The sequence below is a fragment of the Bubalus kerabau genome, chromosome 18 (assembly GCF_029407905.1).
Source record: "Bubalus kerabau isolate K-KA32 ecotype Philippines breed swamp buffalo chromosome 18, PCC_UOA_SB_1v2, whole genome shotgun sequence".
Taxonomy (NCBI): Eukaryota; Metazoa; Chordata; class Mammalia; order Artiodactyla; family Bovidae; genus Bubalus; species Bubalus kerabau.
Window position 1 is genome coordinate 50,832,214 of NC_073641.1, and position 24,989 is coordinate 50,857,202.

General features: G+C 36.2%; 1 protein-coding gene across 1 annotated transcript in view; it reads left to right on the forward strand.

The window, feature by feature from the left end:
- CDH10 (cadherin 10) overlaps nt 1-24,989 on the forward strand; it is a 192,795-nt gene that overhangs the window by 133,288 nt on the left and 34,518 nt on the right. Inside the window, exons 3-5 of the mRNA XM_055554902.1 lie at nt 4,544-4,838; nt 6,354-6,473; nt 6,901-7,068. Coding sequence (XP_055410877.1) covers nt 4,544-4,838; nt 6,354-6,473; nt 6,901-7,068 — 583 coding nt within the window. The remainder of the gene's footprint in view (nt 1-4,543; nt 4,839-6,353; nt 6,474-6,900; nt 7,069-24,989) is intronic.

The window sequence follows — 24,989 nt, forward strand, 5'->3', positions numbered from 1 at the left end:
AGAAATATATTATGTCTAGTTTCTTAAAACCAACACTTATAAATCCATAGATCTAATTTGTTTCTCTTACATTTGAGAGGGAAGAAGTCTTTTCATTTCTGAATCACGAAACCAGCAGTCCAGCTTCCAATTGACATCTCTTTGATTCCCAGCTATCATGTTCAATTTTCTAATCCAACGGAAACTCCCCCAGTATGTGGTCCAATTACAAGATTTAATTTTCACTCTCTGTAGTATAAGTGAAGGTAAGAATCCTGCTGTGATTCATATTCCAATACTGAGCTTTCAAAAATTAAAATCTCACCATACCAGCAACTTCTTTTTTGTATGTCTAACTGATTAGAAGAGCAGAACTGGTCTTAATGATTCCCATCTTGCCTTATTTCCATCTTCACTCTGAATCTGTGTTCTATATTCATCCAGTGTTCTTTATGAGATATAAAATTTGTAAAGTGCAGAAAAAAAAATCCCCAGGTTTAAACCTCTACTCCTTCTTTACCACGGGACTTGTGTGATGTATATTTAAGGAACTCCACTCTTTTCCATAAGCTAGTTTAGGGACTCTCTGTGAATTTCTATTACTGTGTTTAAATCCCCCATAGCACTAGGATGAAACTGTTGATTTCCTTTTAGAAAGACTTGATTCTTATGAGACTAGCTAAATATTTCTCAATTAAAATTGTTGAATGAATAGACAGTAAACACTGTAAATGTCTAAAAGACATCATAAAGTTATCTGATGAAATGATTGATAATATCAATAATCTTGTTTTGAACTATTTGTTTCCCAGACAGAACAAGAAATATGCAATGCTTATATCTGTCATTTGGAAAATTGAAGCTGTATTGCACATTCATATAATTGGAAAGTTTCCCAGTAACTATGTGCATTTTCAATTACTAAAATGCTTCAATCTCATGACTTTTTTTTCCCCTGGACAATACAGTCATATGTTACTTCTGAGAGCTGTTTTGTTAAACACAGATATTTCTTATTTCTCAAGTTTACTTTGTTGTTTATGAATAGCTAAAAATGCAGTAAAAAATTGTTACCTGACTTCTAGAACTTCTTCTCCAAAGTACCTATCCATTTGAGATTTTCTTTTTTTATGTTCTATCTGTAATAATGAGGCTTTTACCCAGAAATTAGGAAAATTAAGTTTGATCCAAATTTAATGGCTAAATGATGATTACTACAAATAATTGAAAAATAAACTGCTTTTATAAACCAAAGAGTAACCAGTAATGCAATATAGTTGGGGGGAGGAATTAAATATTTGTTTAATTTAAACAATTTTGATGTCCACTTCAAAATACTTTCACAGGCAAGTTCTTTGACATAAGCACCTATAAAGCAAATGAACTTTCAAATAAGGGAAAATATTCTACTTTAAAGAGAATATAATCAGTATAATATTTCTACAGGCAATTAGATAAAAATTGTTGCTGGTTTAAGTAAAGAGGAAAAAAAATCAAACCTACTTAGGTAAATATCTGATTCTATAATATTTTGCATAATTGAAGGATATTGTCTCCAATTTTTATTTCTCTAGGCTACAGGTAAGTATGCCTATTCTTATTAATGACTACATTTTATACAAGTATTAAAAAAAAAAGTGTAACCAATAAACTTATTTACAAAGCAGAAACAGACTCACAGACATAGGAAAAAAAAAAAAACTTACTGTAACCAAAGATGAAGGAGGGAGAGAAATAAATTACATATATGGGATTAATAGATACATACTACTATATATAAATAAACAACAATGACTTACTGTCTAATACAGGAAACTATATTCAATATCATAATAACCTATAGTAGAAAACAATAAAAAATAATGTATAACCAAATTAATTTGCTGTATACCTGAAACTAACTATATTGTAAATCAACTATGAAAGTGAAAGGGAAAGTCACTCAGTGTGTCTGACTCTTTGCGACCCCATGGACTATACAGTCCATGGAATTCTCCAGGCCAGAATACTGGAGTGGGTAGCCTGTCTCTTCTCCAGGTGATTTTTTCAACTCAGAGATAGAACCTGTGTCTCACACATTGCAGACGGATTCGTTACCAGCTGGGCCACAAGGGAAGCCCAAGAATACTGGAGTGGGTAGCCTATCCCTCCTCCAAGAGATCTTCCCAAGCCAGGAATTGAACTGGGGTTTCCTGCCTTGCAGGCAGATTCTTTACCAACTAGGCTATCAGGGAAGTCCAAAACTACACTTCAATTTTAAAAAAGACAACATGGACATGATGATGTCTAAGTAATAGTACATGCTTTACCAAAACTTCAAAAATCTACACATTGTTTTTCTATTTCTTACCAGATAAAAAGCAAAATAAAAAATTTAAATGGTAATCTCTTACTATAAATAATCAAACCATGATCATAGCATTAAAAAAATGTTTATTGGTTGGGTGATACAGTTAGACAAAAACTTACAATCCTTGTGTTTTACAGAGCCATGCTCTGTTTATCTTATGGCTAAGTCTCTACCTTCAGGGGAAGAATTCTGTGACAAGAAAGGGAGTTTTCGTATCTGAAACTGGCACATCCATTTCCAGACCATGCTCAAAGTACTTGGGACTCATTATTCCCTCCCCAGACATCCTTAAATTGTTTCTAGATCCTGAAGAGTCCCTTCTCCAGGTCAGGCTACCAAAGGCCAGATTTACCCATTATTATATGAAGCTTTAATTCTGAGGCCGGTCTAGTGTGAATTTGTTAAAAACAATATACAGTCACCCCTCCACAACTGTGAGCTCAGTGTCTGTGAAAAGTGAAAGTGTCAATCATTTCTGACTTTTTATGACTTCATGGACTGTATCCTACCAGATTTCTCTGTCCACAGAATTCTCCAGGCAAGACTGCTGGAGTGGGTAGCCATTCCCTTTTCCCGGGGACCTTCCCAATCCAGGGGTGAAACCCAGGTCTCTTGCATTCCAGGCAGATTATTTACCATCTGAACCACCAGGGAGATTCAACCAATCGCAGGTGGTAAAAATGGTGCACAATCCATGGGTGGTAGAATCCACAGATGCTCAACCTATAGATACTGAGGGCTGAGGGCTTCCCTGGTGGCTCAGTTGGTAAAGAATCTGCCTTCAATGAATGTGACCCAGGTTCAATCCCTGGGTCAGGAAGATCCCCTGGAGGAGGGCATGGCAACCCACTGCAGTATTCTTGCCTGGAGAACTCCATGGACAGGGAAGCATGATGGGCTACAGTCCATGGGGTTACAAAGAAATGGACATGACTGGGTGACTAATACACACAGGACTTCACTGTGCCATTTTATGTCAGGATTCAAGAATCTTCAGAGTTTGGCATCCACTGGGATCCTGGAATCAATACTCCATGGATACTGCAGGGCAATTGCTGCTGCTGCTGCTGTCACTTCAGTTGTGTCCGACTCTGTGCGACCCCATAGACAGCAGCCCACCAGGCTCCCCTGTCCCTGGGATTCTCCAGGCAAAAACACTGGAGTGGGTTGCCATTTCCTTCTCCAATGCATGAAAGTGAAAAGGGAAAGTGAAGTCGCTCAGTCGTGTCTGACTCTTAGCGACCCCATGGACTGCAGCCTACCAGGCTCCTCCGTCCATGGGATTTTCCAGGCAAGAGTACTGGAGTGGGTTGCCATTGCCTTCTCCAGGGCAATTGCCAAATGGTACATGGGCTCCTGGACAATATTAGGACTGGAATGGGATGTGCACAGGGCTGAATCCAAATGAATGCATGTAAAGCTCTTTGATGTGATGACTAGATTCTGGAAGATTAGTGCTGTTGCTCTGTATTGCATTGTTTCTGTATAAAACTTTTTTACGCTTGTTAAGAAGATAGATTTGACAGGGTAGGAAGCTAGATAGAGCATATATTATTTAGTTGTTTATTAGCTTGATTTATATCTTTCAAATATTTAGACTGGTGTTATATAGATATCTATTCATACTCTTGTTCTGAACTCTACAAATATTTCTTGGGGCAGCTGCTGTTTTTTGTATGAATCAAAGAACAATGGGTAAGTTTCCTAATGTAGGAGCTGTGTCATGCAACTTGCCTGTCCTACAATCCTTAAGATATTGTGAATTCCCCAACAGAAATACAGTAATTAATAATAAGTTTACAGGAGATAAATGCTCTGTGTAATATGAGAGTAAAAGTATTTTCCATTCACAGCAAGAGATGAGAGCAGCAGAGTTTACATCAGCATATCAAGACTGATGCCTTATGTCTTTGTCAGGAGTTATTTGCTTACAGAAATGGTTATACACCAAGCTAAGCAAAGAAAGGAGCTGTGTTTGGTTTATTTTATTATTTTTTCCATTTGGAATAAAAATCACACTGATATGGAAATGGCTAGTCCTATTGTTTAAAGTATATAGATGAGTGTGATCATACTTATTCAGCTCTCATTTCAAGAACTAAGATAACTGGCCCCATTATTCAAAGATGGGGCTTGAGAGACCTTCTTTGAATTCTTTCTGCATTATGTACCTTTAGACATTATCATGGATATGCTCATTTTTATTTCCCCTAGCTTCATTCAGACCAAGATAAAGGAGATGGATCCCTCAAATATATTTTATCTGGAGATGGAGCTGGTACTCTTTTTATTATTGATGAAAAAACAGGTGACATTCATGCCACAAGAAGAATTGATAGGGAAGAAAAGGCCTTTTATACTCTACGTGCACAAGCTATTAACAGAAGAACTTTAAGGCCAGTAGAACCAGAGTCTGAGTTTGTGATCAAAATCCATGATATCAATGACAATGAGCCAACGTTCCCAGAGGAAATTTATACAGCGAGTGTTCCTGAAATGTCGGTTGTAGGTGAGTTCATTTACAATGTTTATGGCGGCATTCAAAAAATATAAAAAATAGATATCAAGAAATTCTTAGAATATTGCGGTCAATTAACTGAACTCATGTTTGATTTCCTAAGAGTACATACTTAATTTTATGAGTAAAAAATGAGTCAGAAAAAAGATTAATGCATTTTTCACCTCCTATGGGTTTGTAAATTTCTACAATATAATAAATAGACACTTCCCTCAAAAATCCAAGAAAATACCATTGAACTTCAGTAGCAAACTATGAAAACACAAATGTTTGTCACATGTATTTGGAGAATAGTTGTGTAAAATTCTGACTCCAAATATATTGTAAGTACACTTAGAACACCATAAATGTAATCTGGAGTCTTTATATGTGTACTCTCATTGTAATTTGTCTAAAGAGTTTGTATTACCTAAATGACATGAACAATGAAATTAATTAGATTTTCTACTATACTTCATATTAAATTTTTAAAAATATTTCACTATAGCCATTATATATAAAACTTTCCTGATATAAATCTCTTATTCAAATAAACCAGTTAAAAATTAACAGCTAATGACAAATGGATACACAATTACAAAATTAAGTTGCAAAAGCTGTGAAACAGAATGTGTGAAAAAACTGGAAGTATAACATTCAAGAAAATAGAATTTGCTTTTCAATAAATAAATAGAAGTTGTTGGTAGGCGAAGAAAATTAAGACTGATTTCATGTTTTTGTTAAATAAAGAACCACAGAAAAGTAAATAGCAAGAAACAATGATAACATTTATAGAGATACGTATTCAGATTTAGTAAAATATATTCATTTCTCAAATGTAAGAGAAGTTAACTGATGAAGTAAATCTGATATATTTTCCTTGTAACAAGTATAATAGAAAATGTCATACTGCTTTTCTCAAAAGCATTGTTCAGGGATTATTATTTAATATTTACTTCACTAAATCCCAAGGACTTTTGGCAATCACCTTAATATAAAGCCCTTTTATATATTTTGAACTTTATTAAATAGCTTTTAATAGTTCATGGAACTTGGGATCATCTTGGACTGTTTCTAAATTTAGAATTTAATCTATTCATAAAACTGTATTCTGGAGCAGATGTTAATTATTTTTATGGTTAATTAGTGGAGAGAGGGAAAGAAAAGCATACTTACTCCTTTGTGCTTAGATATGCCCTTTACACGAAACAAATCTATTATCTGAAAGTGAATTTAAATATCAAACCGGAGCATTTCTAAAGTGTCTGCCTTTACTATAATCTGATACACTGTCAGCATTATCTATTACATGAATGAAATACACCTGTTGGCTAAATAAAATACCTAGTTGAATTCAAAGTTTACCTATAATAACTCTCTATATATTTTTTCATCTAAATTATACACAAATGTTTCTTTAAGAGGTCATTATTAAAGCCAAAAATCATTCAAGTCGTCCATGAAAACCAGTGCTTTTGCTCCTCCTTCTGGTACTGTGCAGAACTAAGCTGAATTTGGATACTTCAGGTACTTCTGTGGTGCAAGTCACAGCTACAGATGCCGACGACCCTTCCTATGGAAACAGCGCCAGAGTCATTTACAGCATACTTCAAGGGCAGCCATATTTCTCTGTGGAGCCTGAAACAGGTCAGGAATCATGAATCAGTGTTTATTTATTTAATAATCTCTATTATCGTTATAAGTTTAAAAAAAAAGGAACAACACCTGAACATTATACTCACAGAAGAGTGATGATGCCAAAATTAAAGGTATAAGAACTCGAAGTTGAATGATTGCACAAACTAATGGGAATATACCTGCTTTTATATTTTTCCATCCGGGTTTAGGGCACTAGGTAGCATATATGACATTCTTTAGAAAACAGAAGAATGTCACAAACTGGAAAATTTTTACTAAGAATCATTTTTACAATCTGTAGACAATAAAAAGCAATGAAGAAAACATTTTTGTCTTTCAAAAATCACTACTTTGGATTTGCAATTTGTGAGCTTAATCAAATAACAATTGAGATTTTAATGACTGTAATAAAAGTTTTCTTTTTTTTTTCTTCAAGGTATCATAAGGACTGCTTTACCAAACATGAACAGAGAAAATAGGGAGCAATATCAGGTGGTAATCCAGGCCAAAGACATGGGCGGCCAGATGGGAGGCTTATCAGGGACCACCACGGTCAACATCACGCTGACAGACGTCAATGACAATCCCCCACGCTTCCCCCAAAGTAAGCTTTCTTTAACGGCCTTTCTGCAGGGCAAAAGCTTTAGAGTGAAAAAAGAAAAAAAAAAAAGCAACTGTCATTCATTTCCTTTAAAACAGATTGAAATGTGCTACAAGGATGAAGAAAAAAGATGTATATTCTGATGAATTCATTGTTTTTTTTGTTTTTTTTTTAATTTTATTTTATTTTTAAACTTTACATAATTGTATTAGTTTTGCCAGATATCAAAATGAATCCGCCACAGGTATATATGTGTTCCCCAGGTTCAGAATTCATTGTTTTTAAAAGATAAAAATTAAACATTTCAAACATAGTTCTTTCAGAGACAGAGGGCTCTATGATCACAAACTCTCTCCATATATAAATATATATATATGTACCTATATGTTCTATGTCCATGGTTATCATCTAAGAACTATTTCTATCAGTTAGCAAAGAAAAAAAAAACTAAGTTATACTTTCACAATGAATGTGTTTATTTCTACTTAGAATTTAATAAGGAGGATTCTAATTTGAGGATAAAATTTTTCAGTAAAATATCTAATTTTTCATATTATAAAGACTTAGCCAAAAAAAAAAAAAAAAAAAGACCTAGCCAAAAAGAACTACATAGGTAGAAACTTACAAACTAATCAAACTTCCATTTACTATCACTATGCTAGGCTTGCAGGTGTTTGGAATAGCAATCTTATTAAAACAGTTTGTATTTCTGATCTATTTATAGATTTATTTTGTGGTTTAAAATGAATCCTTCAAACGCTCAAAACAGGTCAGGAATAGGTTAAGAACCATTAGCATCTGACCATATAATTACATTTGTTTATTCTCTTTTATACAAATTTTTTAGAAAACATGCAGCTAGAGCAGATGATATTGGGTCTTAGAGGACATTGCCAAGACTTGGTCAATTTCCTGTTAATCTAAAAGACCCTTTGTTTCAAGGTGGATTCTCACATTGTTAGGAAATGTGGTATAAAACAGAGGCTTTGGGATGATTTATGTTTTTAATTTTTAACATTTGCTGCATATAAATTTCTAAATTGATCTCCCAATTTTAGCTTTTTTTTTTGCCTTATGTAACTTTGTGTTTAGATATTAAAACGTAAAAAGCAATAGCTTTACGTGATATTTATATGTTTATACTAAAGACCATTACACAGAAAGAATTATAGGCTAAGAATTACTGTGTTGTTTTGACTCTTTAGAAGCATTTCACCTTTCTTCTTGTACCAGTTTTATCTAACTTTGACTATTAATAGTGCATGATTTTAATCAAATTGTTTAAAATCCTATGTGTTGAAAGATTATAAAATTCATATAGAATAATCTAGAGTGGACTAATCCTATACTCATGTATTTTTGATGATATTTTGTTAGATATTTAATTTACATGTCCTTCAGCCATTGCTATTGTGGTATTTGACCCAAAACACAGAGAGAAGAGGGTCTGCTTATCCTGTTTTCCAATTATCAGGCCTCAACTTCAGGGTAATTTTAGTATTGGCAGGGAAAAGAAAATCAAGAATAAATCTTTATAGTTCTTTCAGAACAGCTGTAAAGACATGCCTGTACACTAAAACTTGACTTTCACATTTTACATTTCTGACTACCTTTTAGCATGAGCCTCTTACCAAGAGAATAGAATACAAATCCGGAAAAACAAACTGTAACTAGCTGCACAGTCCACAATGAGCAAAAGTATTTGTGAGAAAAGTATTTTGAGTAAAAGACAACCATTAAAAGGATTATTACATTTTTTTTTTTTACATTTTATTCTTAATGTTAATTATTTATTTGGCTGCATCGAGTCTTAGTTGCAGCACATAGGCTATTTCGTTTTGGCATGCAGGCTTCTCTCTAGTTGTGGCCCATGGGCTTATTTCCCTGTGTCATGCAGGATTTTAGTCCCCTGACCAAGGATTGAACCCATGTCACCTGCACTGGAAGGTGGATTCTTAAACACTGGACCAGCAGGGAAGTTCCAGGATTATTAGAGTTTCAATTCTCAAGAACATATATGCACATGTGTCAAAAATACACAGCCTATTTAAAATTTATGCGTTTTATAAACAAATTAATAGATTCTAATTAAATGGAAAAAATAGACATTTGAACACATGAAAATATCCAGTAAAATTCATTGTATCATTTTTCTTCTACTACAATACCTTTATTTATTCATTCACTGGTTATGTTGTTTTCTTTTGTTAAGTCAGATTTTGTGGTTGGTATCTGGTAGGCATATTACACAAACCAGGATATAATAGTAATAGTAATAATAATAAAATAATAGTAATGAAAAGAAAGAGCATAGCATATTTTCTGAATAGCGTTTTCATTTCACCATTTAACCATACATCAAGTTACTACTTTATTTTGTCATAACCCATTGAGGTTAGTATCTCCATTCTACAAATTAGAAAATGAATGCTATAGACATTAAGGATGAACTACAATTAATGGCAGAAGTGGTTTGAAATCCATGCCCAACTCCAGATGTACACCATAATATGTTAGAAGAAGTTTTAGAGCATCCTGTATCCTATCTCATTATTTTTAAATTATAAATGGAAATATAATTTATGGATTTTTATTTTCTCAATTATCTTTTCTCCTATGAATATTTGCAACCATATCTTACTATTGGGAACACTCAGTCATGGCAATTAGAACGTTACTTGATAGTCTAAGTTACCTAACATGCAGAAAACTAGTTTTTAATTTCTCATCTCATTTCATTAAATAGCCAATGTTTGGCAAGAGTTCCACAGGTTATGAAGACCCTCATATGTAGCATATCATTGACACTCACAAGTTACTTGTATACACACATTGCTATTATTATCATATCCAATATGTAGAAGAAGTAAAGGAGGTTCAGAGTGGAAATAATAAAGAGAACAAACTAGTACTGCTTAATAAAAATAGAATGTAAACCAAGAATGTGTGCCACAAATGTAATTTTAAATTTTCTATCAGCCATACTTAAAAAATTAAAATAAGCAGAACATATTAATTTTAATCATATATTTTAACCCAATATTATCCTTTAAACATATCATTAATATAAAACTTATGCAGATGTTTTACATTCTTTTGTCACATGAATCTTTGAAATATCCTCTTTCATCAAGTATTTTCCAGCTGTATCAAACTCAAGCCAGACATTTGCAATCAGTAACTGCATGAGGGCTAATGACTTAACTGGTGTCTGCCATATGAGACAGTTTAGGACAGACTATGGAGTCATTCTCATGAGCCCAACTTTGTCTTCTTCATTTGCGGGCTTTCTCACGTTGGTCCATTTGAATGACGTCTTAATAGAAGGGGCCATTCCAGTGCCATTCAGTAAAACTGGATGGCAGTGCATAACCCATGGAGTGGTAAGACCAAATAATTTTAAGTATATGAAGTACTTGACTCAGTGGCTGGCTAATAATGTATTTATGTGCTCTATTATGTTAATGTGTGCAAGTACCGCTCTATTTTTATTATTATTTAATATTATAAAAGTAGGGTTAAAACTTAAACTTCCATGCAAGTTAATCCAAGTTCAACATTTTCTACAATGGTACATCTGTAGGAGATAAACAGTCATTTGGAAGGAACAGAAACAGATGAAGGGCCACGTGTCCTTCATTGCTTATCTTATTTATTGTGTGGATCTGTAAAAATCATCCTCAATCAGACAGTTTTGTCCCCTAAAATATATTTAACAATATCTTAAAACATGTTTGTTTGTCTCAACTGGTCACTACTACTGGTATCTGTTGGATGTAAGCTAGAAATGCTGCTAACCATCCCTACAGGTCACTTGACAAAAAATTATCTGACCCAAAATGTCATCAGTAGTGAGGTTGAGAAACTTTGATATTATTTGAGGATCTCAAGTGAAACCAGAAATTCTTTCATTTAAAAATATTTATTGAGAAGCTCTTTTTCCAAACACTATTGTAAATATATATATATGTATATATGCTTTTTGTCCCTATGATCGTTCATTAAAATGGGAGAGGCAGATGATACATAAAAAAAAACAAAAACAATTATACAGACAAGGTATTCACTTAGTTCTAGGTAAAAAGAGAAACATGAGTGTTCCAAGGGGGACGATAAGGGAAGATCTTGCTCATGAGGTGATATTTCATCCAAACACTGCAAAATGTAATAGTTCACAGTGGTAAAGGATTTGCCTGTCAATGCAGGAGATGCAAGACATGGGTTCAATCTCTGGGTAAGGAGGATCCCCTGAAGTAAGAAATAGCAACCTGCTCCAGTATTCTGGCCTAGGAAATCCCATGGACAGAGAGGCCTGATGAGCTACAGCCTATGGGGTCACAAAGAGTCAGACATGACTGAATGAGCACACACACACACACACACACACAGGTGGGAAAGTCTTTCAAGCAAAGGAAACAGCAGATGGGAAACTCTGAATAGGAAGTTGAATGATGTTGAATGAAAGTTGATGGTCAAGAAATGAAGACCAATGTGATTGGATCATACCAAACAACAAGGTTGCTGGGGGAATAGATCAGCGAGCCCTGCACTCACAGAAACATTGGCAACAGTAAATTATTATTGAAATTAAAACACACACACACACACACACACACAGCTACATGTGTGACCTAAGTTACCATTGTGGTCTTGTACTTTAGAGGTATAAGCATGTGAACATTGGTAAGACATGTGCACCTTAGCATGGTTCTAAAAGAGAAGCAATGGATTAGAAGGTTGAGGTGCACCTAAAAACAGTTCCAAAAGGATTTTAGGGTTTTTCTCCAGATAGTAAATTGCATTTTCACTACCAAAACAATGTATCTGTTGAAATTATTTCAGAATCCTAGGTTGTTTCAAGCGACTTTGATTTTAAAAACAATTAGTGAAAAAAAAATATATTGCTTTCCTTCTGATGATAGGCATGGTGCTTGCAATTAAGCATATGAGGGTTAATAAGTTTTTGTTACCAGAAAGAGGACTTTTTTCAGGGCCTGAGAGTGGGCTCTTGACTAACACTTGGAAATGAATTGTCTGAGGAGACAAACATACTGACGAAGCAAAAGTCTATTGGGAAGGAACCCCAGGTGGAGAGCAGCAGGGGAAGAGGAACCCAGGAGAACCAGAACCGCTCTGCCGTATGGCACAGTCTCAGGTTTTACTATAATGGGGTTAGCTTTCCAGGTTGTCTCTGGCCAGTCATCTTGCTTGGCCCTGGTGGTGCATGCATCTCAGAAAAGATGAGTTTTAGCTTCAGGGTTTCTGGGGGGTTGACAAGACATTTTAGGAGCTGGCGTCTCTTCATCCTTTTGGCCCCTCCTAAATTCTCTCAGTTTTCCACAGCAGCACTCTGATTTCTTATTGGGATCTCCCGTTGTGAGGCAGCTCGTGCAAGCAGTTATTATTGTACCTGGCCAAGGCCGGTGTTTTTGGATGTTAACTGTTCTCTAACATCTTGAATCCTGATTACAAATGGCTTACTGTCTAACAGGGGAGAGAATATTTCAATATGAAATGATACATGTGATAAGGGAACTTGGGACAGAATTTAATGAGCAAAAAAAGGAGCAGCACTTTTCCAAACAGAGGGGAGGAGAACTGAGTGCATCCTTTACAATGGAAGATATTTTTGAGAGAATTTATCTTTTGATATAAACCCTTTCTTCGAACTACTACAAGCCATAAAGGCAGGGAAAGAAGGAGAGTTTATGAAGTTGGAAATTAGCAAAATTAGCAATGTAGAGTATTCAGATCAGATCAGATCAGATCAGTCGCTCAGTCATATCCGACTCTCTGCGACACCATGAATCGCAGCACGCCAGGCCTCCCTGTCCATCACCAACACCTGGAGTTCACTGAGACTCATGTCCATCGAGTCAGTGATGCCATCCAGCCATCTCATCCTCTGTCATCCCGTTCTCCTCCTGCCCTCAATCCCTCCCAGCATCAGAGTCTTTTCCAATAAGTCAACTCTTCACATGAGGTGGCCAAAGTACTGGAGTTTCAGCTTTAGCATCAGTCCTTCCAAAGAAATCCCAGGGCTGATCTCCTTCAGAATGGACTGGTTGGATCTCCTTGCAGTCCAAGGGACTCTCAAGAGTCTTCTCCAACACCACAGTTGAAAAGCATCAATTCTTCGGTGCTCAGCCTTCTTCACAGTCCAACTCACATCCATACATGACCACAGGAAAAACCATAGCCTTGACTAGACAAACCTTTGTTGGCAAAGTAATGTCTCTGCTTTTGAATATGCTATCTAGGTTGGTCATAACTTTCCTTCCAAGGAGAAAGCGTCTTTTAATTTCATGGTAGCAGTCACCATCTGTAGTGATTTTGGAGCCCAGAAAAATAAAGTCTGACACTATTTCCACTGTTTCCCCATCTATTTCTCATTAAGTGGTGGGACTGGATGCCATGATCGTAGTTTTCTGAATGTTGAGCTTTAAGCCAACTTTTTCACTCTCCACTTTCACTATCATCAAGAGGCTTTTTAGTTCCTCCTCAATTTCTGCCATAAGGGTGATGTCATCTGCATATCTGAGGTTATTGATATTTCTCCTGGCAATCTTGATTCCAGCTTGTGTTTCTTCCAGTCCAGCGTATCTCATGATGTACTCTGCATATAAGTTAAATAAACAGGGTGACAATATACAGCCTTAATGGACTCCTTTTCCTATTTGGAACCAGTCTGTTGTTCCATGTCCAGTTCTAACTGTTGCTTCCTGACCTGCATACAAATTTCTCAAGAGGCAGATCAGGTGGTCTGGTATTTGCATATCCTTCAGAATTAGCAAAGGACATATTCTGTGCAAGTAGAAAAAGAAAATGGTAAAAGATTGCTTCAAAGTGGTGGTGAGAATTATCTATGGTGATGCTTTTAATGTTTACTTTTCTGTATTATCTATTTTCTATCTATTTTTATAACTTGATACAAGAAAACCAGAATAACAAATGATAGAAAAGAACAAGAGTGACAACTGCTTCAAAGTCAGATAAAATGAGTTTTGAGTAGCAGCTATTGGAATTTACATAATGGGGTTAATTGTGGATGATCTTCCCCAACTGCTTTTAGTAGAAATCATTTAAAGAAGCTGTAGGATTGTAAACTGAGGAATAAAAGAGAGTCAGAAAGAAGATCAAAGAAATAATGCCTGAACTTTAAAAAGCTTAGGTGAACAAGAAAATAAAATAGAAAAGGAATATATTGTAATAGTTAAAAATAAATCCTAGATTAAGGGTGAATCAGTAGATAATTTTTGAGAGCATCCTTTCTCCATACTCAAAGCAAGACTTAGGACTACAGTTAACCAAGGACATGAGCTACTGGTGGAAGGTGTAGAAAATTAAGAAATGATCACATCAAAGTACAATATGATGTCTGGTCATGGGGTAAGTACATGAACAACAGAAGGAAGAATAAAGGACTAGTTATTTTCAGCATGAATAGGAGAGGCCTCTCTCTAAGGAGGCCTGAATAATTTTGAAAATAGAAAATGCATACAATTAGATAATTTTGCTTCTCTAATTGTCATTTCCTGCTTATACAGTACTTCAGTTCAGTTCAGTCGCTCAGTCATGTCTGACTCTTTGCGACCCCATGAACTGCAGCATGCCAGGCCTCCCTGTCCATCACCAACTCCCGGAGTTCACTCAAACTCATATCCATTGAATCGGTGATGCCATCCAGCTATCTCATCCTCTGTCATCGCCTTCTCCTTCTGCCCCCAGTCCCTCCCAGCCTCAGTCTTTTCCAATGAGTCAACTCTTCACACGAGGTGGCCAAAGTACTGGAGTTTCAGCTTTAGCATCAGTCCTTCCAATGAACACCCAGGACTGATCTCCTTTAGAATGAACTGGTTGGATCTCCTTGCAGGCCAAGGGACTCTCAAGAGTCTTCTCCAACATCACAGTTCAAAAACATCAATTCTTTGGCACTCAGCTTTCTTCACAGTCCAGATTTCACATCCATACATGACCACTGGAAAATCCATAGCCTTGACGGACCTTTGTTGGCAAAGTAATGTCTCTGCTTTTGAATATGCTATCTAGGTTGGTCATAACTTTCCTTCCAAGGAGTAAGCGTCTTTTAATTTCATGGCTGCAGTCACCATCTGCAGTGATTTTGGAGCCCAGAAAAATAAAGTCTGACACTGTTTGCACTGTTTCCCCATCTATTTCCCATGAAGTGACGGGACCAGATGCCATGATCATAGTTTTCTGAATGTTGAGCTTTAAGCCAACTTTTTCACTCTCCTCTTTCACTTTCATCAAGAGGCTTTTTAGTTCCTAGAATGCTGCAATTAACAAATAAGGTCACTTATATTAAATGTTTTCAGTAGTAACCATAACATATCGTTTCTCCCCATGTACATGCCTGCTAAGTTGCTTTAGTTGTGTCTGACTCTTTGGGACCCCATAGACTGTAGCCCTCTAGGCTCCTCTGTCCATGTGATTCTCCAGGCAAGAATACTGGAGTGGGTTGCATGCCCTCCTCCAGGGGATCTTCCCGACCCAGGGATCAAAGCCACGTCTCAAGCCTCCTGCTTCTCCGTACATAATGATTTGCCTCCCCTTCCTTATTCCTTCTCCATGAGAATGTACAATGTTTCTAATCTTGCGTTTTGTGCTCTGATGCTGTGCTGTTACTCACTGATGGCCATAAAGAAAATAAAAGTGCCTTACGTCTAAAGTACCTATAACTTCAGCAAAATGAATGAACTTATCTCATATGAATAAAAGAACATCCATGGATGAGGACTTCAGAGCAAATGTTTCTGCTCTTCAGGCAGTCAAACGTTCAATGGTCCTTGAATTTTACTATGTTTCATTGTGCTAGGATAGACAGACGTTATATTCCATCACCTGTATTCTATCCACCTGGTATTTTCAATTGAGTATTTTAGTTTCTTTTACCCCACGTACTTCCTTCTTTCCCTAAAAATCAGAAAACAAAATAGGCTTTGTGGAAAAGGACTATGAAGAGATTAAAGTACTGAAACCTGATCATTGTAGGCTTGGCAAAAACACCCAGGACAGTGGAATTTGTGCCCAAATGGTCTTTTTAAAAAGCACCTCTGGAAAAATGCTAGGATACTGTTTCCTCTTGAATCAGAATCAGTGATTAAGGAATAGATGATCTGCAGAGACAAGGCTAGTCTCATTGCCTTAATACAGAAGAAGATATTGTATGATAAGACTCTCTCAAATACATTCTAAAAAGAGAAAAATAGAAATAGAATGACAAAAAAATAGACATCAGAAAGGAAGGTCCACTCCTAGAGAAAAAGAGTTTACGAAAGCAGTTATGTGGATGATCAAGGTTTTAGTCAACCAGCTGATGTCTAGAAGATTTGGCTCTAGTACTTGGATAGGACAGTATTTCACTAGAACTCAAGGAGGGGCTTCCCAGGTCATGCTAGTGGTCAAAAAAACCCAACTGCAATTGCAGGAGATGAAAGAGATCTGAGTGTGATCCTTGGGTTGGAAAGATCCCCTGGAGGACAGCATGAAAACCCACTCCACTATAAAACTCCTAGAGGAGAACATAGGCAAAACACTCTCTGACATACATCACAGCAGGATCCTCTATGACCCACCTCCCAGAATATTGGAAATAAAAGCAAAAATAAACCAATGGGACCTAATTAACCTTAAAAGCTTCTGCACATCAAAGGAAACTATTAGCAAGGTGAAAAGACAGCCTTCAGAATGGGAGAAGATAATAGCAAATGAAGCAACTGACAAACAACTAATCTCAAAAATATACAAGCAACTCCTACAGCTCAACTCCAGAAAAATAAATGACCCAATCAAAAAAATGGGCCAAAGAACTAAATAGACATTTCTCCAAAGAAGACATACAGATGGCTAACAAACACATGAAAAGATGCTCAACATCACTCATTATCAGAGAAATGCAAATCAAAACCACTATGAGGTACCATTTCACACCAGTCAGAATGGCTGCGATCCAAAAGTCTACAAGTAATAAATGCTGGAGAGGGTGTGGAGAAAAGGGAACCCTCTTCCACTGTTGGTGGGAATGCAAACTAGTACAGCCACTATGGAGAACAGTGTGGAGATTCCTTAAAAAACTGGAAATAGACCTGCCTTATGATCCAGCAATCCCACTGCTGGGCATACACACTGAGGAAACCAGAAGGGAAAGAGACACGTGTACCCCAATGTTCATCGCAGCACTGTTTATAATAGCCAGGACATGGAAGCAACCTAGATGTCCATCAGCAGATGAATGGATAAGCAAGCTGTGGTACATATACACAATGGAGTATTATTCAGCCATTAAAAATAATACATTTGAATCAGTTCTAATGAGGTGGATGAAACTGGAGCCTATTATACAGAGTGAAGTAAGCCAGAAAGAAAAACACCAATACAGTATACTAACGCATATATATGGAATTTAGAAAGATGGTAACAATAACCCTGTGTACGAGACAGCAAAAGAGACACTGATGTATAGAACAGTCTTATGGACTCTGTGGGAGAGGGAGAGGGTGGGAAGATTTGGGAGAATGGCATTGAAACATGTAAAATATCATGCATGAAACGAGTTGCCAGTCCAGGTTCGATGCACGATACTGGATGCTTGGGGCTGGTGCACTGGGACGACCCAGAGGGATGGAATGGGGAGGGAGGAGGGAGGAGGGTTCAGATGGGGAACACATGTATACCTGTGGCGGATTCATTTTGATATTTGGCAAAACTAATACAGTTATGTAAAGTTTAAAAATAAAATAAAATTTAAAAAAAATACTATATAGCCACAAAAAAAAAAAAAAAGAAAACCCACGCCAGTATTCTTGCCTGGAGAATCCCATGGACAGAGGAGTGTGGCAGGCTGTAGACCACAAGGTCACACAGAGTCAGACACAAATGAAGTGACTTAGCAAGCACACACTCAAGAATATAGCAAGCACACACTCAAGAATAAAAAAGAAACTAAACATCTGACTGAGATCCAGCAAAAAAAAACTTTAGAACATAGTTTGAGAAGACCACAGCTTGTTATTCATATGTGACTGCTTTTCCACACATTGTAACACAGAGAAAAGAAAAGAGATTATTTTATCTTCTAGTTAGTAATGCATATGGCCTCCAGAGAAATCCAGTTATCCTAGAACTATGCCCCTGGTCTATTTAAGACACAGACCTCTTTGCAGACATCTTAGATGGACAAGTAGAAATCAGGAATCAGTATCAAGTACATTTATGTAGTAGTTGAGCTGGGAATTTATGAAGAGAGAGAATTTATAAGCTCCAAAAGTGTATGATTGAGTGATGCCATCCAGCCATCTCATCCTCTGTCGTCCTCTTCTCCTCCTGCCCCCAATTCCTCCCAGCATCAGGGTCTTTTCCAATGAGTCAACTCTTCATAGATAATTAATATCAAATTTGTGACAATGTGATATATTTATTATGCAAGCTTACAGATCTATCCCAAGTGCCCTCAAAAGAGTAAATTTATTGCTACTTACTCTTTTTTGCTATGACATTGAGAATTGTAACAAAAATCAGTTTTTCATCATTTGGTTGTTGGTTCTGAAAACTAGCCGAGAATTTTCACTTATAAGAAAGTTTTTTTTTTTTTTTTAAGGTGATGGGACATTGGATGTACATATAAACTTGATGAGACTAGTTTTCTGAGTATTTTGATGCTAACACTTTTCAATAAAATTATATTTAAAGATTATACAGAAATACAGCCAATTCATATACCATAGCATGCAATTCTAGAATCACTCAGAGCCTGGAAGAGGTTTCACAGCTATGTTTGTTTGTTTTAACTGAATGACCTTTATTGGCTATGTTTATTTAGCTCATTAAATAACATAAATATGGATTGTCTGGTTTGCCTACACTTAAATAAAATACAGCAACAGTATGAAAATAATAGTAATAGGTACAATGTTATAATGTGGATTAAACACTGTACAAGATAATGTAAAATTAATTCACTTAATCTTCATATCTGTATAATTATAATAATATAACATTTATCTCCCCTTTTATTAGTTCAAAAAAAACATGAAACTTAAATCACTTTCTCATAGTTTTACAGCTGGAAAAGAAAGAACAGTTTCGATGGCTCAAAAATCTGTACTTCTAACCATTATATTCAAAAAGAAATCGCCACATCAAAGATTCTCTTTGTCTTCCCTGATGAATCTTTCCTTTAGTTAATTCAGTGGTTCACTAGTTGCCTGTAAATGGGAACAACTTCAGATGGGACATAATGAATTCATAAAATGTCCATGCATTTTGATACAAACCCAGGTAAATCAAACCTTTGTCAGTTGTTCATTTGCTAACTCATGTCTGAATCTTCACGACTCCATGGACTGCAGCACAGCAGGCTTCCCTGTCCTTCCCTATCTCTCAGAGTTTGCTCAAACTCATGTCCATTGAGTCGATGATGCCATCCAACCATCTTATCCTCGGTTGCCCCCTTCTCCTCCTGTTCTCAGTCTTTCCCAGTATCATGGTCTTTTCCAGTGAGTTGACTCTTCCCATCAGGTGGCCAAAGTGTTGGACCTTCAGCTTCAGCATTCCAGTGAATATTCAGGACTGATTTCCTTTAGGATTGATTGGTTTGATTTCCTTACTATACAAGGGACACTTGAGAGTCTTCTCCTGCACCATAGGTTGAAACCGTCAATTTTTTTGGTGCTCAACCTACTTTGTGATTCAACTCTCACATCTCTACATGACTACTGGAAAAATCATAGCTTTGATTATATGGATCTTTTTTGGCAAAGTGATACCTCTGCTTTTTAATACACTGTGTAGGTTGGTGATAGCTTTTTTCCCAAGGAGCAAGCGTCTTTTAATTTCATGGCTGTAATCACCATCTATAGTTATTTTGGAGCCCAAGAAAATGAAATCTCCCGCTATTTCCATTTTTCCCATCTATTTGTCATAAAGTGATGAGACTGGATGCCATGATCTTAGTATTTTGAATGTTGAGTTTTAAGCCAGGTTTTTAACTTTCATCTTAATCAAGAGGCTCTTTAGTTCCTCTTTGCTTTCTGCCATGAGGTTGGTATCATCTGATATCTGAGGTGTTTTTGCAATATCTAAGGACCAAACACAAGTGAATGCTTTATTGGATCCTTCTACTGCTTGGTGGGTAAATAAACAAGTTTGCATGAGACAAGGTCTTTCAAGGAAATGTCTATATGATACACAGAGAGATTTTAATCATGTACTTTCAATGAGTTGTGAGACTACCGTAATCCCTGCCTGGTACCAGGGAGGTGTGATTTAATAAGTGCGGATTTTCACTTTGTAAATAGAGTCAGCTTCTCCTCTACTGGGGATTCTAAGGTAATGTAGACCCCAGGCTGATCTGCATATTTTAAAATTATCAAACACATTTCAAGTAGAGCAATAGTCAGGTGTGTCCCAAGGAAGATGCTTTAGCCTGAGAAAGGAGGGAATGGAATTAAAAATGTCTCTTTCCCCCCCTTTTTAATGTAGAAAAAATGGATATTATTACAGTCAAAAGCACTGTTCTACTATTTATATAGGTTAGATAATGGCTCTGATTTTTACTGTGATCACAAAAATATCCACATATATTTGTAGGATTTCCCTATGCTCCTAGTACCTATAATTTGGGAGAATTACAAAGAAGTCATGCTATTAAAGCATTCTTTGATTTATTAAACACTTACTACTACATGGAAGGAAGTATGATAAAAAATAATAACTAATAATATTATAGTGAGAAATAAACAAAACATTAATAAATCATTTGCATTTTGAAAGATTATAAAGTCATAACACTTTTTCTCACACACATATACATGCAGTTTTATTTTACTGCATTGTAGATTCTCTCACACACATTGTCTCCCTCACTCTTTTGTTTGCTTTTGTCTGTAGATGTAAGTTATACATAAGTTACATAAATATAATATACATGCACATATAGGTACATATGCGTGTAAGCTTATTTACAGAAATATAAGTGGAGAATGATACAAAACATTTATGCTATAAATATATTTAACACCCAAATAATAAAATGATCAACTCTTCAGATGTAAGGAGACCAGAAAAGAGAAAAATATTTAAGTATTTTCCAGGAAAGAAGACAGGCATTGAGAGGGAGAGCATTTCTGTTAGGGAGGACAGAATGAACAAAGGTGACATTTGGAAAAATGCGTGTGATTTGGTATGGCCAGATCCCAGGATTTGTAGCAGAGGCTGTGCAAAATGAGAGTGGAAATATAGCAAAGTAAGCATCATGAAGAGGGTTGATACAAAAATAAAATGCTACCTGTAGTATCTAAGGGAGCATTTTTTAAGAAAGCACCAACTACATACAGTTCTTCATTTTGTCTAATTATTCTGGCAGCAACAGAGCACATTGCTTGGATCGGAAGAGCAAGGGTTGATGAGTGTCTGAACTGAATCAGAGGAGAGGAGGGATTTGAGATACAGTTAAGTGGGTGAGCCATAGGATTTAGTAATTAGGTCGACAAAAGGTTTGAGGGAGAAAGAGAGCAAAAGATACAGTCTCATTTTCTACCAGAAGAGCTTGTGTGAAGAGAGAGGCAGGGATTCAATCTGATTCGAACATTTTAAATTAAGATGCCTGCAAAAAGATGGTGGGTTTTAAATACCTAATACGTAGTGAATAATATATACTGTGGGTTTTTAAATATCTAGTAGATCATGAACTATATACACATGTGAAACATACGTGAGAATAGACATCTCAGCTAAGTTCAACATTTAGTGTGACATAACTGAGGAAATGGGCTTCCGAGGTGGCGCAAGTGGTAAAGAACTCACCTACCAATGCAGGAGATGCAAGAAATGCAGGTTAGATTCCTGGGTCAGGAAGATCCCCTGGAGGAGGGCATGCAACCCACTCCAGTGTTCTTGCCTGGAGAATCCTATGGCCAGAGAAGCCTGGCTACAGTACATAGACAAACAGGATTGAACGTGACTGAAGTGTCTTAGCATGCACACAGCAGGTACTCACACAACTGAGGAAATATACAGTTTCCAAATATGTTGAAATATATAATTTTCTAGAAAAACATAGTGTGTGGAAATTATACAAAAATCCACCTGGAACTCTCCAGTGAATCCTGTAGAAAGTTACCTTAGACTAAATGATTTAGCATTTTGTTAAATGGGATTCAAAGCCCCTCTGTGTTACGGTGTCCTCTAGAACACACTTGGAAAATACCCCTGGGTAGGTACAGATAAAGATCTATAGAAATAAAGCTAGCTGTACAAATTAGTTTAGGCTCAAATGCTGTTAAAAGTTTTTAGTAAGCCTATAATTTCAGGGGAGACACATTGCAAAGCGACTGAATACCTAGTACAATGCAATATGTTTATGAATGACTCATTTAAGGTTATCTTAACCTTCCCGATTCTATATACTTTTTATGTTCCTACACATTGCAGTTGTATGTATCTATTGATGCCAATTAACTTGGAGACAATTTCAAAGAAATGAATCAAGATGGATTCCCTAGACTCTGGGGATCAATGACAGCGTCTCTAAAAGCTTTGTCCCATTGCTTTCTTCAATGACATGAACAGGAAACTAAGACACTTTGCAGCATCTTGTTTTGCTCTAATTTAACTTAAATGCCTTAAGCTAAGTTCGTGATCATGTCTCCAGTGTTCACAGATTTAGGTTTCTGCCTTTCCTCTGCTGAGTGTCTTCAGTTCCAAAGCCTCAGTCCCTTGTCAGTCTCTGGTGTGACTTTGAGCTCTCCTCTGCTTTTCCTAAATGCCCATTTAGCATTGCATAATTTCCTTAACTACTCTGCAGTTTCCTCTCAGGAGCTTTATCTTGTTTTTAATTTCTTCCTGTTAAGCTCATTAGAAAACATCTTTTAAACATTATACAACAGAATGGTTTATAAACGTGCATAATTGTGTCATTTTTCTTAGAGCAAGTATTGTTTGAGATTATTATGCGGCGTAGAGATGTTACAACAAGATTATATGCAAAGCAAATAAAAAAATTAAACTAATGTTAAATTATTTTGTTGATTCACATGTGTGGTGCTTTATTCTCACAACTCTGGAAAAGTAGAGAGGTTCTTAATGTAAATGTGAATAGAAATAAGGGCAGGAAACAAAAGAAAGAGTCAAATTATATCTCTTTGAAACTTTTTTTTTTTTTTAATCAACAAACGGCAGCTATTTGTTGCCACGATTCAAAACCTGTGTCTGCCCTCTTTGCTCTCCCATTCATTTTCTGGCATCTAATTTGTTGCCCCTGAGGAGGTCACCCTGTCACAGCTATAACTGTGCCCATCTTCTGCCTTTCCTCCTAAGTCTCTTATATGAGCTGTCAGTTATTTCTAATTCTAGTAAACAAATCTGCAGTGTTTTTCATACTCAAGTGCAGAGGTCCTACTGATTAAATTTTAGTAGGACAAGTGACCTGGAATATTTAGTCCTGAATCAAAATTAAAAAAAAAAGTGCATCAAAATTCTTTAAAATCATTAATAAACGAAAATTTAGATGTTGTGTGAGGGTGTCAATAATAGCCTCAGAATACACTTATTTAAGTAGCCTTATCTTTTGGCCAGTCCCTAAGAAGTATTCTTTGCAATATCACCATTTAGGTTTTATTTCTAAATGCAAATTTGCACAGGCAATTTGGAAATGGTAATTGCCTTTCTCCTCCTTGCATTCATGCCTTTGTGCTTAAGTCAATAACCAAACTAAGAACATACTCACCGGGAAGAAATATTTATCTGCCCTAAACATTAAAAGAGGAGCAAATGATTCAATCTGACACCTGGGAATGAATTGGAAACAACCATAAATTGGAATTGATAGGAAAGCGTACCACATAATTAAAGCTTCATCAACTGTAAGGTAAAAAATAAGAAGCATGCAAATAGATGCCTTAAAGGAAACATGAAATGTAAGATGGATGGCAGGTGCTACTTTGCCTTTGACAGTGAGTGCAGTACAGTCTGTCTCCTTTCTGGATCCTCTCCTGCTGCTCCCCTTACATGGTAGACACCTTTGCAAGCTCTTCATTAAAGCAATTTCAGTTTGCTTGACAAACTAGCATACCTGTGTTCAACAGATGAGTTTTGGAAATAAATTTAAGAGTATGAATGAATAGCTCTCTCATACCTTTAAAATATAGAAATGCACTTTTTAAACTTTGAAGTAGATGCAATAAATCTCATCCTTGAATAGGTTTCTTAGCATAAACACAATTCCAGAGAAAGTGTTATCTAACTATGCATCGTGAGCACTGAATAAAGATTTATTGAATAAATGAATTACTGAAGTAGCCATATAATCATAACAATTATGAATGTATATGTTCTATATGTGGATACAACATATATGTTTTTTATTGTATGACTATCTGAATTATTTAACAGAGGAACTAAATCTATGGTCTTTTAATGAATGAGCTCAATCTTAGTCTTTGCTTTTCTGGAAAGAATAGAACTCCTTGAAAACAATTTGATTAGTGTTTCAAAAAAAATAAATATATTTTTGTGCATGTATAGAGGAGCCTGGCAGGCTACAGTCCATAGGGTTGCAAAGAGTCCCTGATGTTGGGAGAGACTGAGGGCAGGAGGAGAAGAAGGCAACAGAGGACGAGATGGTTGGATGACATCATCGACTCAATGGACATGAGTTTGAGCAAACTTCAGGGGCTAGGAAATGACAGGGAAGCCCGACGTGCTGCAGTCTATGGGGTCACAAAGAGTAGGACTCTACTAAGCAACTGAACAACAACATAATATGAATCAATGGAGAATGATCACTTCCCTACCAAACCTCAGAAAGCACTGAAAATTAACATGGATAATGCTTACTCTCATGAAAATGAAATAACCTGATGGGAACAGTCTCTGCACCTATGAAAGAATAAAACAAAGAAATAAAA